Source organism: Mandrillus leucophaeus, unplaced genomic scaffold (genome assembly GCF_000951045.1).
Source record: "Mandrillus leucophaeus isolate KB7577 unplaced genomic scaffold, Mleu.le_1.0 Scaffold264, whole genome shotgun sequence".
NCBI lineage: Eukaryota > Metazoa > Chordata > Mammalia > Primates > Cercopithecidae > Mandrillus > Mandrillus leucophaeus.
Window position 1 is genome coordinate 908,845 of NW_012102743.1, and position 18,912 is coordinate 927,756.

An 18,912-nucleotide genomic window follows, 5' to 3' on the forward strand; every position below is an offset into this window, starting at 1 on the left:
TTCCCTCCCTCCCTCCCTCTCTCTCTCTCTCTCTTTCTCTCTCTCTCTCTCTTTCTCTCTTTCTCTCTTTCTTTCTTTTTTTCTTTCCTCCCTCCCTCTGAGATGGAGTCTTGCTCTGTTGCCCAGCCTGGAGTGCAGTGGCATGATCTCAGCTCAATGCAACCTCTGCCTCCTGGGTTCCAGTGATCCTCCTGCCTCCGCCTCCTAAGTAGCTGGAACTACAGACATGTGCCAGCAGGCCTGGCTACTTTTTGTATTTTTAGTAGAGACAAGGTTCACCCTGTTGCCCAGGCTGGTCTCAAACTCCTGACCTCAAGTGATCTGCCTGCCTCGGCCTCCCAAAGTGCTGGGATTACAGGCATGAGCCACTGCTCCTGGCCCAGACCTAGTTTTCTTAACAGAGTTAATAAGATAAACTGTGTATGATGCCCTGCCAGGCATTCAACAGCTGGAAGCAATTCTGGTGCCTACTTGGCCCCAAGAGGTGGAAATTCTGTATGCACACATACAACAGGCCTTAACACACCGTGGCCAGGTTCATCATGACAAAACTACAGAATTAGGGAGGGGCTTACAAATTCCTTTTTGGTTTTCAAAAGCTTTGGCTTTCTTGCTAGCTTCCTTAGTCTTGCTAGCTTTAAAGAGTCTGGGTCCTCACTCCTACCGTTGCATGTGCCATATCATCCCGCATGGCTCTGTTCTGCAGTATTTCCAGGAGACGAGCCTCCTGAGACTGGCAGGAAGGAGAACATGCTCATGGAACCACATGCACTATTTTAAGAACAGATGCTACCAGCTCAACTGACTCAGACTCAAGTGCATGTCCTGCCGGGGCCAGAGAACGGCTCTCACTGCCATTTTGTCTCTTCAGTCTGATGGTTCAGAATCACAGCAGGTATTAATAAACCTAGGGGGCATAGTGACTATGTTATAGAGTTCAGCTGGTAAGGATGAGATCTTTATAAGAGAACTGATCTCAAGATGTGATTATAAGAAGCAAGCATAGGCATTTTATCTTCAACATGCAAGCCTTAACCTCACTATAAATGTTTCTGTTTTGTTTTGTTTTGGTTTGGTTTTTTTTGAGACAGAGTCTCACTCTGTAGCCCAGGCTGGAGTGCAGTGGCGCCATCTCGATTCACTGCAAACTCTACCTCCCAGGTTCACGCCATTCTCCTGCCTCAGCCTCCCAAGTAGCTGGGACTACAGGCACCCGCCACCACGCCTGGCTAATTTTTTGTATTTTTAGTAGAGACAGGGTTTCACCGTGTTAGCCAGGATGGTCTCAATCTTCTGACCTTAGGATCCGCCCGCCTTGGCCTCCCAAAGTGCTGGGATTGCAGGCGTGAGCACCGTGCCCGGCTAACCTCATTATAAATTTTAAACTCATCCAGGCATTTTGTATTAGTGCAAATCATAGCTAAAATATAATCCATCCACTAAAACCAATGAGTGGTATATATTCAATAATGCAATTTCTTCAATCTCATTATATAGTTTATTTACTAAGAGTTTGCCATCTACTAAGTGGACACTATCCAATGTGACATCCAAATTCTGAGTTGAATCAATGGTTAGTAGAGAAATTCGTAAATTACGACCAAGATATTTAAATTTTTAAATCTAATTTTATGTTGAATGGAGCTTTTTTAAAGCTTGAAACAGTCTAAATGATCTTTAACATTAAGATGAGTTATTATTCTTTTCCTTTCTTTTTGGTCCTAGGTGTATTGAGTTCTTAGCAGGAACACAACAAATAGAAGATCAATTATAAAACAGAATAATGAGAATGATGTTCTTCCTCTTTATTAGCCTCTGGTATGAAGACATAATTCTCAAACTGTCAGGGCTAAGCTGTCCCATTGATAAAATGGGAATGAATAATGGCCGGGCGCGGTCGCTCACACCTGTGATCCTAGCACTTTGGGAGGCCACAGCGGGCGGATCACGAAGTCAGGAGTTCGAGACCAGCCTGGGCCAACAGTGAAACTCCGTCTCTACTAAAAATAAAAAAATTTAAAAAATTGCCAGGCATGGCAGTGTGTGCCTGTAATCCTAGCTACTCGGCAGCCTGAAGCAGGAGAATTGTGTGAACCCAGGAGACGGAGGTTTCAGTGAGCCGAGATTGCACCATTGCATTCCAGCCCAGGTGATAGTGCAAGACTACGCCTCAAAAAAAAAAAAAAAAAAGAATAGTATCAATTTTTAAAATTCTTCCATTTTAGAACATAAAGCAACATTGTAATAGCCAATTACTATAAATGACAAAAAATAGTGAGTGGCACTGATGCTTAGAGAGAAAATAATACCTACCGATTTAGAATTTCTAGGCTCCAGCACCAGTGACAGTTTGTAAATATCATCTTCAGTGTGATAGAGGTCGAGGGAAAGCTACAACAAAATTAAAACGGATAAATATGTTGGATTACATTTATTTATTTATTTACGTTGCTGAATTTTTGTTCAGGTTGAATGTTTAAGTTCACTGTCTAATACAGGAATTTGAGTAAATGCAGAACAATAAAAAGACAGCATGCAGAGATGGAAAATGAACTTTAAAAGAGAAAACGTTAATCCTGGTTAATCATCAGTATGGACGAGAACCATCAACTCAATTCCTCAGCAATATTTACTGAGCAGCTCCCAGGTGCTCAGTGCTGAGTCACAGATGAGGGCTACCTGATGTTTCCAGGCTGGAAGCGGGGACAGATGCAAACAATAAGACTTGTAAATATAATAAATGCTGCCTTTGAGGTTTGATTAAAGAACTGTGGAAATAAAGGAGCAGTTAACTAGACTCCTATTATTTGAGAGCGTTGTGCTAAGTCCTAGTGAGGCAAGCTGATATAAAATCATTCCTTGCCCTCAAGCGCCTGATAATTTATTTGAATAAATAGGGCCTGAACCTAAAAAAGTGTGTTCATAGCAATAAAAGGCAGCACATGCTGAGTATGAAGTAGTTGCTCCACTTTAAGTGCTCCAGGAATCGGTCAGAAATCAGGGAGGCAGCATAGTAAATACACGAGGGCAGAGGCTGTGTAGTCAGGCAGGGCTGGGTTCAAGCATGGAGCCTGCCACTGGCTAGCTGTGTAACCTTTAGCAAGTAATTTCCTCTCTGACACTCAGTTACCACATCTGGAAAATGGAAATGATCATAAAAGTCCCTACTGAGTTGGATTTGTATCAAGACCAAAAATGAAATAACACATGTAAAGTATTTCACACAGGACCTGGTACACAGTAAAATCTCAAGAAGTGTTATTTTGTAGTGTTAATGTTACTGTGTTATTATCGTATTTGCTATTTGTTATACTATTATTATGCATAGGGGCCACTGGAGACGGAAATGATCAGGATGGATTCATGGAGGTCCTTGTGAACCGGGACTTAACCAGGGGGACTGGGACGGAATCTAGACAAAAGAGAGAGGAAGATCATTGTAGGCAAGGACAACACAGATCCAGATAGGAGAACGTGGATAAACTCTGTAAAGCCCTACAATGCATGTTCTCACTCACCTAAAACAGAAGTCATGAGGTTAAAATAAGCCTGAACAATTCCCACCTACTCCTTTAAAGCTAGAACACTCCATGGATCACATCACTTCCCCGGCCATGAACATAACCAGTGCCGGCTCCCTTCTTTGACCATGTAGGAATGAAAAATGTTCTTTAACATATTTTATCTAATGTGTGTATGAGAGTGGAGTGAGGGGGAAAAGAAAGAAGGAGGAAGCCAGAGAAAACTCAGAGGTGAAGATGTTTTCAAAGATTCCTTTTCCTGTTCTATTTCCTTTAAAAAAGAAGTTGGCATCATAAAATTTCATTTTCAAATCATTCACTCAACAAATATTTATCAGTAATCTACTATGTGCCAGGGACTGTTATAGTCACTGTTCTAGCAGCTGCTTGAATGTAACATTTAAATTAAGGACTTCATAATCAGGTCACGTTTCTTTTACCTGCACTTTGTCACGAAGTTTTTTTTTCTAAACAAAATAAAACTGATTTAACTGTGAAATTTCCCCAGTATCATGTCAAGATCATGACAATCCTGCTTACAAAAAAGAGACATGGTATTCACCTTCCCCTGAACAGCAATCACTCCTACCTCCCGGGCTCTGCCTTGTTACAGGAAAGGAAACCTCGACATGTCACAAACAAATGCCTTTGGGAGCCATTCCATTATATAAAAGAGTCGAGTAGGATGTGTGAAAGGTGCATTTTGATAGAGACACTGGTACCACAACGTCTTATTTGGAAAACAGTCTTTGCAGATGTAATTTATTTAGGGATCTCTCCTCTTAGCGCCACAATTAAAAAAAAAAAAATTGTGATGATAAATAGGACCTGACACCGCTCTCCGTTAGGGAAGTCACAGGGAGAGGTGTGGTTTGTGATGAACATCGCTACTCAGCAATGACAAATTGCTGTCAGCCTAACATTGGACCTTGAGTTGCCAAATCTTCTGATTTGTTCAGAGAAGCCAGAAATCTGGAGTTTTAGATAAACTATCCCAATTTTTAAACACTGGGAACTAACTAACAACAAAATTTTATGATTCCATATGGACCACATAAAATACATCAGCCGTGGGCAGTTGTCTACTATTTTGTAATTCCCACAACAGACAACTGCACCAGGCTCTCAGTCTCATGAAAATGGGCAGCACATCTGTCTTTTGCACCTCTGTATCCCCTGTCCCAGCTTGCAGCCTCGCACTGTGAAGGTTACATAAAGAGAGAAAACCGAGTGACTCCTTCCTTCTGAATTCCTTGTTATCAGGAGTTAGTGCAGACTTGGAGGAGTATGTTCCTTTCCTCCTGACTCAGCTTCCAAGTCCTGTGATCACTGGCACCAGCATCTGCTGGAGATGAGATGACAGCAGCACTACCACTGCCAACCAAGAATCCAAATTAGCCACACACTAAGGCGGGGAGATGCTCTTTCAAGAGAAACAGAACATCCTTGGGTATTTCCATGTGTCAAATGGATAACTGGCTCAGCGATGGAAATGTTTTGGTAGTCTCCAAATACTTGCTCTCTGCTTATTAGTAGTGCGAGCCTGGACATGCAATTAACCTTCTTGAGTCTCAGTCTCCTGATCTGTGAAATGGGAATCATAAATAATAGCTGCCTCCAAGAACTATGGTGAAGATTAAATGAGCTAATGGGTGTCTGACTAGAGTTTGTTTAGAAGGTCACAAATGCAGGGTTTGGCTTCCAGTCAATGCACGAGTCAAATGCCACTGTGCTTATCCATGAATGTAAAGCTGCCACTTGGGGTTACTCCTAGCATCGCTTCTTTCCCAGCCATGATTCTACTTCCTCTCTCAGATCTCCTCCGGGCTTTACGGACCTGCCCAAAGAGTGATCTGTTCTACTTTCTACACACCTTTTTTATAATATGGGCTGCTCATCAATGGAATTTCAAGAACATTTGCTTTTGTCAAACATATTTTGAGCCTGGCTGGTTTTTTCTGACAAATGTTCCGATCCACTGTGTCAAGTTGTTGCATTTACCAACCTATCCTTTCAGCAAAGCTGGTTGCAGATTCAGTCTTCAGTAGGATCTACATTGGCTTGACTGTTTATCATAAAATAAAACACACCTGGACGTCAGACTGCCTCTACTCACCATTTTTGAAACTCTTCTTATTCTTCTTCTTCTTTTTTAAAAATGAGACTAAAATTAAAAATACAGGGGCTTTCCAGTTATTTGCATGTACTCAAAATGGTAAAAAGTAACTGATAGGGCTAAAAATACCATGAAAAGATTCAGACTATTTCATACCCCATGCAACAGAAGCATCAGCTTGTAAAACTCCTGGTTACGTGAATTGGGATGTAAGGGAAATGTCCTCTTCAGATATTCCCTGAAAAGAGGAACAATACGAATCCCAACAGTTTGGTGGCGTGGTCCTCCTTCCCTCAACATGCCTGGTGCCGTATTCAAGGGGCCAAGGATACAATGATAAAAATGACAAACAAAGCTCCTACCCTCATAGATTTTGTCCTGTAATTACTTCCTTTACTGCACATCATGAAGAGGGGGAGAGAATTGTATTAATTAATTTTTACAGATGTGAAATAAATTAGATGTCAGCAATGTGCCCACATGAGAGAGCAAATGTCCATTTGAGGGGAACCTGGCCCAGGCTGCGATGCAGAAGGTTACTCCCTGTCCTTTGTAAATCTCAGTTTCTTCTTTTGTTTAAAAAAAAAAAAAAAAAAGGACGGGGCAGGGGTGATGTTACATTCGCAGCCCTGCCCAGGCTGCATTGCAGGGTGTGTGTGAGAATTTACTGAGGAAATGTATGTGAAAAGTGCTGTGAAAATTGTAATCAACTATTACAGAAAGTTAAAGCACTGCCCTACAGCCTACCACACAGAGTAGGCATTTCATAATTGTTGATGAACTTAAGGCTTCTCTTTTTCTGTCCTCCAGGGCTGTCCATCATATACAGGCGACCTCAGCTGGGGCCATATTTAGATGAAAACAATCACTTCAGGTGAAAATTTAGAGTCCTGGGGCAAAATGAATCACCCCTTCCGATGCTGGCATGTGGACGCCTTCACATGCATTGGGGCAGCTGTGGTCAGCCATATGATTCTAATCCAGATATGTGTGTGCTTCATAAAACGGCCGCTGCGCTCTAGTGACCACAAGATAGAAGACTCCTCGGTCCTCATGTTGAGGAGATTAACTCCTCAGGAGTCAGGAAGAATGAATGTATGCTGCTATGCACTAAACTTTCTTCTTGGCTGTGTGGGGAGAGAAAGGATCTCAGCTTGAAGTTTGGTGACTCATACACAGGATTGTGCTATCGTGATGAGCTATCGGGCTGGTACTACAGAATCAAGTTGACTCTTGGTTCCTTATTCTCAAGACTCCACCGGTTCTCACATCTAGAATCCTAGAAGTTTAGAGCTGGAAGAGACCTCACAAATGAGCATAAAACACCTATTTTAAAAAAGCCAAAGACAAGGCTCTTAGCAAGGAGAAAAAGCCAAGCAACTGCAGAGGGAAGGCTGAAAGCAAGGTCTCCCACCTAGGATTCTGCCACTACACTATGCTACCCAACACTGCATTTACTAAATACGGTGCTTGATGGCTTCTAAGTTTTCCTTCAATATGAGAGAGAGAGAGAAAGATTCTTCCCCAGCAAAAAGGAATTTTTTTCTTAGCCTTTATTTCTAGAGTTCAGATTTTTTTCATTTGTACTCCTGAAGTTTTATTGAAAATCCTTCAATATTTCTCTAAATATCTCTTTGTCGTAATGTTGCTTGTTTCATTTATAACTCAAATTAATTTCTCTACCCCATTATTATCTTTTGTCTCTATGAGAAATTGCCCAAGGGTAGGCACCTGCTCTCTGAAGTTATGCTTGACATCGTGGACAGCTTGGACACAGACACTGGAAGCCTAGGCTCCACACGGAGACGGGTCTGCAGACATCACCTGCAGCTGTGGGTCTGCAGTCTGATTGGGGCTGCAACTCTGGTCACTCATTCATGGAAACATATTTACATGGCAAATCATTAATAAATGCAGGTGCTTCATATACACCATGGAATACTATGCAGCCATAAAAAAGGATGAGTTCTGTCCTTTGTAGGGACATGGATGAAGCTGGAAACCATCATTCTCAGCAAACTATCGCAAGAACAGAAAACCAAACACTGCATGTTCTCACTCATAGGTGGGAATTGAATAATGAGATCACTTGGACACAGGAAGGGGAACATCACACACTGGGGCCTATTGTGGGGAGTGGGGAGGGAGGAAAGATAGCATTAGGAGATATATCTAATGTAAATGACAAGTTAATGGGTGCAGCACACCAACATGGCACATGTATACATATGTAACAAACCTGCACGTTGTGCACATGTACCCTAGAACTTAAAGTATAATCATAATAAAATAAATAAATAAAGAAATGCAGGTGCTTGAATTATTGTGAGTTGTGTTTCCCACCCCCAGTAGAGAAAGTCTGCATATTTACTATTTGTCACAAAAACTCATCTTTAAGAGAGCTGTGTTTCTGTGTGTTGGCCACTTCTGCTTTATTTGAAGGGCATAGCTAGCATTATTGCCTACGCTTAGGGGTTTATTCTTTGGTAAACAATTACATGCTCTCGGAACAGTTTGTGAGAAGGGCGAGAAACCACACTCCTATGCCAATGCAGCAGACCTAGGGGATTTAGGCTCTCAGAAATTAAGAGGAGTTATTGGTTTCATTTTCCACAGCCATACAAGGAAAACAGTTAATTCAGTATTGCAGCTGAGTTTCAGATGCTACAGTGTTATAAACCCAAACAGGGAAGTTGTACCTTTACTTTTGTTTAAGGAAGGGCGAGTGAATTTTGTTATGCCTCTTCTTCCCACAAAGCAGCAGCTAGTGGGAAATGTTCTCTTCTATACACCTGTTGTGTCTAGAAGTTCTAGGATGCGGAGACCAGCTAAACATGTGTGCCACAAATGCCAAAAAAGTATGAGTGGTAGGTGAACTTCTTTTCCTAAGCCACATCACTCCTAAATACAGCATGCAGTTCATTTATTGAGTTCCTAAATATGCCAGGAACTGTGAGAGGTGCGAGGGATATGATATGTAAGGCAGGTAAACAGAAAAAAATTGAATTCAGAGTGACTCCTCCTATAGTTAAGGAAAATATAAAGTGCCAGGGTGACATGTGACAGATGCATGACTGCTTTGGAGGGGGAGAGAGAATGCTCCAGAAAGACAGGCTTTTGAATTTGAACTCGCCATATGGATGGGTAGGGATAGGATTCTCCAAGAAAGTGCAAAGGCCAGAAAGCAGAAGGCAGCATTTCATGGAGTGCAAAGTACAAGAAGTTCAGTATTTCTCAAAGGCTGGTAAAATGTGGGAGAGGGTGATGGCAAAGAAGGCTGGGCTGACGGTTGGAGACTGAGTCTTCAAGAACCTTGAATGCCAGTCTGTAAACTACATCCTGGAGGTTTGGGAGGTTCGCAATGGGAAGAGGGGGATCACAGAGAAGGTCCTTGCATTACTCCAGGCTTCAGCTAAAGCAGTGCAGTGAGGATAAAGAGGAGCAGATGACCGGAGGACATACAGAAGGATGTGATGAGTTGGACGAATGTGGTGAAGGAGAGCGAGGGCTGAGACACAGTCTGGAGGAGCTTCTCTAAGAACGCCAGAAGTGGAGTCATACGGCAGAGATTGGGCCCCTCTGAACAAAGGTAGATTTCTTTGTCCCAAGATTTGCTGGTTATGGAAAATACTAATCAGGGTTCCTTTTCCCTTGTCCTATGAGATTTCCTCTCATCTATTGACTCTGAAACCAATTTTCCTCCAGAATGAATTGCTGGCACACATCTTCCTATGTCTCCTGGAAAGAAAGGTGCAGAAGAGTTACAGAGCCCAAACTTGGCTCCTTGGAACTCACCGTGAGCAGGTTGATCAAATCCATGTTGGGTTCTAGGTGGTGAGAGGCATTCTGCAGGGAGACTAGTTCACTCAGAGTAACGGAGAGCTGGTGCATTTTCACAATGTTCACTTTGTTCTCCTCTGTCCAGTCTGGGAAAATGACATGGACTGCTATCAAGTCTTTCAAGTGTACTCCAAGGATGGGGATTTTGAAGCCATCACAGTCGGCAAAGGCCTTGCGGTAATTGCAGTAATTACCGTTGGAGGAGACCAACTCTGTCATTTCATTCCAGTTCTGGGAACAGATGGAAAAGTAGAATTTTCAAACAGCTTTTTCCCTTCTGCACACCCCCAGGCCCTGCAATGTGTGGCTAGGAAATTCCTCAGCTACTGAGAAAAGTATCACTTGCACCAATGTTGCTACAGGGAAATATTAATCAGGAAAAAGAAAGTTAGAAAACGTACTAGGCCTGGCTACGCATTGAGCAGCCAGTTCCATTTTGCTATAAAACGGAAATAGCCTACACGTCTGCCTACCTACTAGAGATGTTGGGATATTAAATGGCATCATGTATTCTTAAGTGTTTGGGAATTTATGAAAATATTACTGTCCACAAATTCAAGCATGTCGAATATTAAAATTTTTTAGTTGTTCCAAGAAAGTTGCATTCCAGATATTACTTGAGGTTAATCTGGGACACGGTGGGGTAGGGAAAGTTGCAATGCGTTATGAGATAGCTGTGGTTCTATATTCTGCCTAACTAGAAGGGTGACCTTGAACAAGTCACTTCACTTCTTTGGGCCTCGGTTTCTTTCTCTATAAGTAAGAGAAGTTCCAATAAATAATTTTAAAAGATACACTGGTAGTTCTCCAAGCCTCTATAAGCTTCTATCAGATTCTTATTCTTTACAACATTTAAAATTTGTTTTTGCTTTTTACTTGAGATTTGATACAAAGCTAAAAGAAAATGAAATACTGATTACCTAATACGTTCCATTATACTTGGAATGAGTACAGAGTTTGAGGTCAAACAACAGTACTTCTGTCGTTTACTACTTCCTCTTGTTTATGTGGACAAGTTATTGTTGGTTGCTTCACAGTAACCAGGCATGGTCTTTCTAGTAGACCCCGATTTTAATTAGTCTACTCTCTCCCAAAGCAGCCGTTGTGACTCAGACAGAGCTGTTTCCATTTCCAGGACCAAGAATGGGTTCTGATTTATCATCAGAGTAATTGCATCCCTCTAGTTTGTGACCAGTTCAGGAACTCAGGGTTAAGCCAATCAGTACGTCGTATTCCTCTGGCAACTGTTATTGGTCCAGGGATGGGCTTAAGACCTGAGTTGGCTCAAAAGATCTTTAATTCTATGCGTGAAGAGTTGAAGTGAGAAGTCTTCCCTATCTTCAGCTCTCATGAACAAGGGAACATAATTTTTTGGTTGCTACAGACAGCCCAATTAGGAGAAAAACCAGTTTGATGAAACAAACAAAAAAACAAAACTCTCTAATACTCAGAGGCAGGCAGAGACCCTGAGTCAGGGGTCTGATCAGACCGTGCCTGCTCTGTCTTTGGACTTCCAGGTATGTCCCCCAGGGTAGAGTGCAGTGGTATGATCCTGGCTCACTGCAGCCTCAAACTCCTGGGCTCAAACGATCATTCCACCTCAGCCTCCCAGATAGCTGGGACTACAGGCACACACTGCCACACCTGGCTAATTTTTTTTTTTTTTTTTTTTTTGGTAGAGACAGGATCTAGTTATGTTACCCAGGCTGATGTCAAACTCCTGGCCTCAAGCAATCCTCCCACCTCCACCTCCCAAAGTACTGAGATTGCAGGTGTGAGCCACCACGCCTGATGGACAATACATTTCCTGATTGTTTAATTGCTGTAGAAGTTTTTTTCTTTTTCTTTTAAACTCACAGCTAAAAGTGTCCATATTGAAATAACAAAGTGCACTCTTACGTGACAATCTTTTCATAAGGATGAAATGCTCCTTTTTGCTCAAGAAGAAAAAGAGAACTATCATGTCATAAAAATAAATATGGCAGAAAGCTCAGTTTGGAAAATGATCACTTTTTTTTAATATATATACATATTTTTTTTTCATGACAATTCAGTTCTAAATCTGAGGATTTGTATACAAGGCCTATGTCTTCCCTTTTCTATCTTTTGATGTGCCCAACACAGTGTTATGAATAAAGTAGTCATTCAATGACTTTATTTTAGGAGGTAGGGTAGGAACTATTTCTGTCTTATTTACTTTGTGTATCACAGTGCCTATCACATAGTAGGACCAAACAGATACCTGTTAAATATGTTGGGTTTTTTTTTTGTTGTTTTTTTTTGTTTTTTTTGAGACAGAGTCTCCCTCTGTTGCCCAGGCTGGAGTGCAGTGGTGTGATCTCAGCTCACTGCAAGCTCCGCCCCGCAGGTTCACGCCTTTCTCCTGCCTCAGCCTCCCGAGGAGCTGGGACTACAGGTGCCCGCCACCTCGCCCAGCTAATTTTTTTGTATTTTTAGTAGAGATGGGGTTTCACTATGTTAGCCAGGATGGTCTCGATCTCCTGACCTTGTGATCCACCCACCTCGGCCTCCCAAAGTGCTGGGATTACAGGAGTGAGCCACCACACCTGGCCACCACTACAATATGTTAATGATATTCAAAGCATTCTTCCTGGGACACTTACCACCACCTCCAACCTGTTTTTCCAGGTGAACTCAGCTGGTGTGGTTATTCCCTTTCTACTTTGTCCCCATGTATAAACTACCACTGGTTTAAGAGAAAAACTTTCCCCCTCTGAGTGACATTTGTTAGGCGTACACTAAATCTGAACAATTTACAAATGCATTTTTTTACTTTTAACTAGGATCAAATCTACTGTACCTTTGTAACTTCTGAAGAAAGATGAGAATGCGTCTCTTTGAGGCGTGAAATGGAACTATGACTGAGGCCTCCCACCACTGCCATCAGGGTGTTAAAATTTTTGAGCTGAAGGAGCTTCTGCAATAAAAATGCATCAATGCTTTTTAAGGATTTTTAAATTAGTCTAAACTTTCTGAATTACAAGTACATTTATGCACAATTTTAATAACAAGAAGCTAATGAAAAAATTACATCAATTTAAAATGAAGCACAAATAGAATCAGAGAAATATATCTATTACTTCACAGAAAAATAGCTACGTTAAATGCTTCTAAGCATTGCTTTTTGAAAGCAATCTTCTTGCATGGCAAAAATACGATTTGTTCATTAGACATCAGCAAGTAGTTTAGTTGTCCAGTGCTCTTATACTGTGAACACCACATTTCTTCAAGGACTTTTCTCAACAGAGTGAATGAACATCTAGAACTCAAAAACCCAGTCTGATTACCAGACATACCTTTGCAACATTGATAAACTTTGTGATGACTTCTGCCCTTTGCTGGGGGGTTGGTTTGCTAAGAACCATCAATTGGACCCACTTAGAGATTCCATTAAATAAAGCTATCGATCTTTCCAAAGTTGGATTATTCTCCAGGCAGCCATGGATGACATAGCTTTGGTAATCAGTGAACTAGGAAAGGAGGATTCAGAGATTCTGAATTATAATGTAAAATCAGAAATTAGAATATTATATAGAAGAGGTAAGATATTGTTTCATAACAACAGAATAATTTCTTTTATTTCACATTTACAATGGCATCCTAAAAGTCTGAATATACATGTGTCTTTAAAATATTATTTTGCTGTTTTTCAAACCCCACTACTCACCCCATGCACAGACACCCACTACTACACATCACAGCTTTGGTGGGAGGAGAAAGAGGCAAGATTCAAAGTGGTATTCCAATGAGTTCAAAATTTACTGGGTCATAAGATCCACCTGTGGCACTTGGTAAAATGCCGGTTCCTGGGAACACCCTAGGTGTAAACGATCACTATCTTCAGAAGAAAAACCAAAGAATCTCCTTTTTTTTTTTTTTTTTTTTTTAGACAGAGTCTCACTCTCTTTGCCAGGCTGGAGTACAGTGGCATGATCTTGGCTGACTGCAATCTCCGCCTCCCGGGTTCAAGCGATTCTCCTGCCTCAGCCTCCTGAGTAACTGGTACTACAGGTGCAAGCCGCCAGGCCTGGCTAGATTTTTTTGTATTTTTAGTAGAGATGGGGTTTTGCCATGTTGGCCAGGATGGTCTCGATCTCTTGACCTCATGATCCGCCCACCTTGGCCTCCCAAAGTGCTGGGATTAAAGGCGCGCTGGGCCAAGAATCTCCATTTTTAACACACTGTTGGTGATTCCAATCAGGCAAGTTAAAGATACAATGGTATACAATGAAGAGGAGGAAATGAACACAAATATAATGATTTCAAATTAGCATCAGTTGTAAAGTTGTTTCAAGAAAAAAGAAGACAGAGGAAAAAAAAATCAATTGAAGTAAGGCTGCTCTTTAGCAAGACAAACACATTTTCAGAATGTTAGCATGGAGATCAAAAAATACATATGAACTTTCTATCATATAAACAGTGCAGGGGACTCCGTCCCATGGCCTGCCTGCGGGGAATCGTTAAGGTACTCTCCAAGTAGGATTACTTAGTGAAAGAATCAGTCTTTCAGAAATTCATGCTTCTAACCAAGACAGTCGTCTTTGCAAGCAATAATGTAATTCATTCTCCGACACCTTGGAAAAGGAGAAGGAGGAGGCGCAACTTCCCCAGAGCTTGGCGAGACAAAGCAAAGTGGTTAGCTGATTGTGAACCAATGTGGAAAATGTTATCATAACAGGAGGATAGAGAGCAGGAGGCTAAGAAATCACAGACCAGAGAAAGAAAAGGGGGAGTTAGAGAAGGAATGAGGCTCCATCAAGATGAGTAGGAAAGAAAAGTTTAATTCAGGATCTCTATCTCTGGGAAAGAAACAACCTGATGTTGAGATTCTCCTTAAAGTCTACAATTCCTGTTTTCAACCTACACCCATAATTAGCCATTTATACAAATCCGAACCTAACTAAATATTTTTTCCCAAAAACGAAGGGCCTAGCAAAACATGTTCACTTGGGAGAAGTCAATGGAGCTAAATCAACCTTGAATGGTTAAATCTCCACTGACTATTTAGAAAAATCACGCTTTAATCCTATGAAAGGAGACATTGAAAATAGCGACAGAAATATAGCTCCTGAGCCATAAAATAAAGACAGGATAATATTTATCTTTGGTTAAAAGGGATTGTTCCTGTGAATTAAGGGCACTTTTCCAGCAGAGCACAGTGATAGAAGCTGCCAACACTTCAGAGTATGAAAATGCAGCTCTTGGGAAAGTTGGCATTGTGGTTGTTATCCTTGGAAGAATAAATGTCAAGTTTCTTACTGAGATCCTTCTAAAAGATTTATGCTCCAGAAAAGTGAGGTGCTCAGCCAATTCAATGGGCTCCAGATGGTCAAACAGCAGACAGGCTTTTCCCTTCTTGGATACTTTTTTCCTCTGTGTGACTCTTCTCATCCAGTCATAGGAAGGACTATAAAAGAAGAGTGAGTCCGGTCAATGTGTTGAAAGCCCATTTCACTCAATGGAAGTTATTAACCTACTGACTCTGTAACTCTTGGCTTGCTTCCAGGGGCTTGTGCAAAATACATGCCCTGTCTTTCATATTTGAAGAGAAAACCACTGACCAATTGCCAATAGAACATAAACTTGGAGTTGTTTTTCCAGACAGAGTAGGTTTTGCACTGATCCATCCAGAATCTCTTACTTAGTCTCTTTGTGACCAGCAAGGTCTGGATCATAAAGGAAAGGTCAGGGCTAGTATATAAATTTGGGAGTTTATCAGGATATAGATGGTGATTTAAGGCACATGGAAACCACTAGAAGCTGTGGTTCTCATACTTTAGTATAACATGAATTATCTGAAAAGCTTGTTATAAAGACAGACGCCTGGGCCTTACTGCCAGAGGTTCTGATTTATTAGGAATGATCTTGAATAATACGTTTTTTCACCAAACATCCCTTATAATTCCCGGATCATTCACTATTGATTACTATTGAAGAAGTATTCAATAGTAATCGACAGTGGAAAACAGAGATACCTAACACACAAGAACATACATTTGCAAGATGGATAACCATATTTAGGATCATCAAATAGTCTTCCCTGTGCAAAGTTACCTAGTTGATACGAAAGTGGCCTAACTGCACCAGTTACCTAATAACTGAGCTAACCAGCTCCTGACATCTATGGTCAACCACCATAAGGTTGTTGTTCTGAGGCCAACCTCAGCAGCACCATGGTACAGAGCTTCTCAAGCTTGCATGTGAATCACTTGGGGATCTTTAAAGTGTGGATTCCAATTCAGGTTTAAGGTGGAGCCTAGAGGTTGCATTCCTAATGAGCTCCCAGGTGATGCTAATGTTGCTGGTCTGCAGACCACACTTTGAGTAGTGAAGGCATAAGAGATGTTAACTAGATTCAGACTCAGTAACTCATACCGAGCGTCTATTGTGTGCCAAATGCTTTCATGCACTATCTTATGTCCTTATTGGATGTTCATAATAATCCCACGAGAAAGGTACTGTCCACATTTTACAAGTAAAGAAACTGCAGCTTGGAGAGATGAGTTGTGTCCAACACGGCTTGTACTCACTGCAGCAAGGCTTTTCTCACAGAAGCAAACCTAGATTCAGGAGTGGGATGGACTCAGGACAAGTGGGGTGATCACTACTTCCTCCCCTAAGCAGTGGACTCATCGAGTGTGAAAGACGTTGGTGCCACTCTTACATGCTGGATATGTCGATGAGGCTGACGTGTTTTTCATATCCTAGTTGACTAGCTACTTCCCGGAATTCCTCAGTCATACGAATCAAACCAAGATCCAAATTAAACTCTGCAGGAAATTTCAGAATCCAGTACCTGAAAGGCATCAAATATTTTTGGCAGCTGGAATATTTCAAGTTGGATATCTATGGAAACGATTGTACCATTTTACAGACTACATTTAACACTGAACCCAGGACCATACTTCAAATTAGCCATCTCCTATCTCCAAATCCCCATCCATCACGTGGAGCCTCTCTCTGCCCTCCTTCTATCTCAAACCACTCCCATTCATAGCCTCTCTTTCAGTTGAGAGGAAACCCTTCCTTCAAGTCATGGTGAGTAGGTGGGAATGGGTGTGGCGAGGGAGTAGAAGAAAATAAATCCACCCTTTCTAAGTGCTAGTTTCATTCCTTAATCACATTTACTACTACTTAATCTCTAGTGCAAAAGATAAAGTTTCCCCCACCCCACCCAACAGAGGAGGGCCAATTTTAACAAAGTTGGTGGGAGGGGTATCAGAGTAGACTCTGTTGTCAAACTAGGTCTGCAGCTTGGGGAAAAGGAAATTGTCAACAATTGCAGAACTAGAAACTACAACCGTGCCAGAACCAGAAGCTACAAGAAATCAAATTTGTAAATGTGTTTACCTCATGAAGTAGCAGATCTTTAATCGAAATTCATTGCAGCTTTCTCCAGTGGCATTTCGATATGTAAACCAGTTAAAGAAAAAATTCGTGCACCTCATTTCCTTTACACACACCTGCAGCTGTGCCCTCAACATATATCAATTCCTAGTAAGAGGACCATGCTGGGGACATTTGGGGTTATAAAGACACTCAAATACAGAGAGAAATGGCCTCTGATGACTTCGACACTGAACAATTGAAACTTGATTTATTATAGCTCTGGAATATATTTTTTTGGTCTGAAGGAGAAGCCAGTTACAAGATTAGTTTTGCCTTCCTCCACACTTAACTAATAACTGCCAATTGTAATTACAAATAGACTGGCAACTATACATAATTAAATTGATAGTACAGAGAAACACTATTTATTTTTATTATTATTATTTTTTGAGACGGAGTCTGGCTCTGTCACCCAGGCTGGAGTGCAGTGGTGCAATCTCGGCTCACTGCAAACTCTGCCTCCCGGGTTCACGTCATTCTCCTGCCTCAGCTTCCCGAGTAGCTGGGACTACAGGCGCCCGCCACCACGCCCGGCTAATTTTTTGTATTTTTAGTAGAGATGGGGTTTCACCGTGTTAGCCAGGATGGTCTCGATCTCCTGACCTTGTGATCGGCCTCCCAAAGTGCTAGGATTACAGGCGTGAGCCACTGCACCTGGCCGAGAAATACTGTTTTAACCAAAAAGATTTTGTATTTAGGATTAATGCCGTATACAGTTATGCACCACATAACGACGTTTCAGTCAAGGAAGGACTGCATATATGACAGTGGTCCAATAAGATTATAGTGGGATTGAAAAATTCCTGTTGCCTAGTGACATGGTAGCCAGCATAATGTTGTAACCCAATGCATTACTCATGTGTTTGTGGTGATGATGGTGTAAACAAATCTGCTGTTGTGTGAGTCATGTAAAAGTCTAGTATACACAGTCATGTACAGTATATGATACTTGATAATGAGAATAAATGACTGTTATTGGTTTATGGACTTACTATACTATTTTTTGTTGTAATTTTAGAGTACTCCTTTTACTTATGTAAAAAAAATTAAAAAGTTAACTGTAACACAGCCTCAGCAGGTTCTTCAGGAGTTATTCCAGAAGGAGGGATTGTTATCATAGGAGATGACAGCTCCATGCCTGTTAATACCCCTGAGACATTCCAGTGGAATAAGAGGTGGAGGTGGAAGACACTGATGTTGATGATCCTGAGCCTGTGTAAACCTAAACCTAGGCTAATGCATTTGTTTGTGTCTTTGCTTTTAATAAAAAAGTTTAAAAAGTAAAAAAAAAAAAAAAAATTTAATAGAATAAGTTTGTAGAATACAGATATTAAGAAAGAAAATATTTTTTACAGCAGTACAATATATTTGTGTTTTAAGGTAAGTGTTATTACAAAAGGATTAAAAAGTTTTTAAAGGTTTATAAAGTATAAAAGTTACAGTAAGTTAAAGTTAATTTATTATTGAAGAAAGAAAAATATTTTTATAATTTGGTGTAGCCTAAGTGTATAGTGTCTATAAAGTCTACAATATTGTACATTAATGTCCTAGGCCTTCACATTCACTCTCCACTCACTCACTGACTCACCCAGAGCGGATTCCAGTCTTGCAAGCTCCATTTGTGATAAGCACCCTATACAGGCGTACCACTTTTTATCTTTTATACCGTATTTTTACTATACCTTTTCTATGTTTAGATACACAAATACCCACTATTGTATTACAATTGCCTATAGAATTCAGTATAGCCACATGCAGTACAGGTTTGTAGTCCAGGATCAACAGGCTGTGTAATATAGCCTAGATGTGTAGTAGGCTATAGCATCTAGGTTTATATAAGCACACTCTATGACATTTGCAAAATCATGAAATCATCAAAATTTCCCCGCCGTTACGCTATGGGTACTATAGGTACTCTAATTTCTTCTTTAATATTTGAAAATGTCATTTTCAGGTACCTTAATACTCAGGTTATGTTATTTACTTGTAAGTGTATTTATTCATACTCTTTTAAACAAATATTTA

General features: G+C 40.9%; 1 protein-coding gene across 1 annotated transcript in view; it reads right to left on the reverse strand.

Annotated features, from left to right (window-relative positions):
• RASGRP3 (RAS guanyl releasing protein 3 (calcium and DAG-regulated)) overlaps window positions 1-18,912 on the reverse strand; it is a 95,240-nt gene that overhangs the window by 34,123 nt on the left and 42,205 nt on the right. Inside the window, exons 5-11 of the mRNA XM_011984229.1 lie at window positions 16,849-16,911; window positions 16,163-16,294; window positions 14,758-14,905; window positions 12,795-12,968; window positions 12,299-12,415; window positions 9,433-9,708; window positions 2,314-2,391 (exon numbers count right to left, since the gene is read on the reverse strand). Coding sequence (XP_011839619.1) covers window positions 2,314-2,391; window positions 9,433-9,708; window positions 12,299-12,415; window positions 12,795-12,968; window positions 14,758-14,905; window positions 16,163-16,294; window positions 16,849-16,911 — 988 coding nt within the window. The remainder of the gene's footprint in view (window positions 1-2,313; window positions 2,392-9,432; window positions 9,709-12,298; window positions 12,416-12,794; window positions 12,969-14,757; window positions 14,906-16,162; window positions 16,295-16,848; window positions 16,912-18,912) is intronic.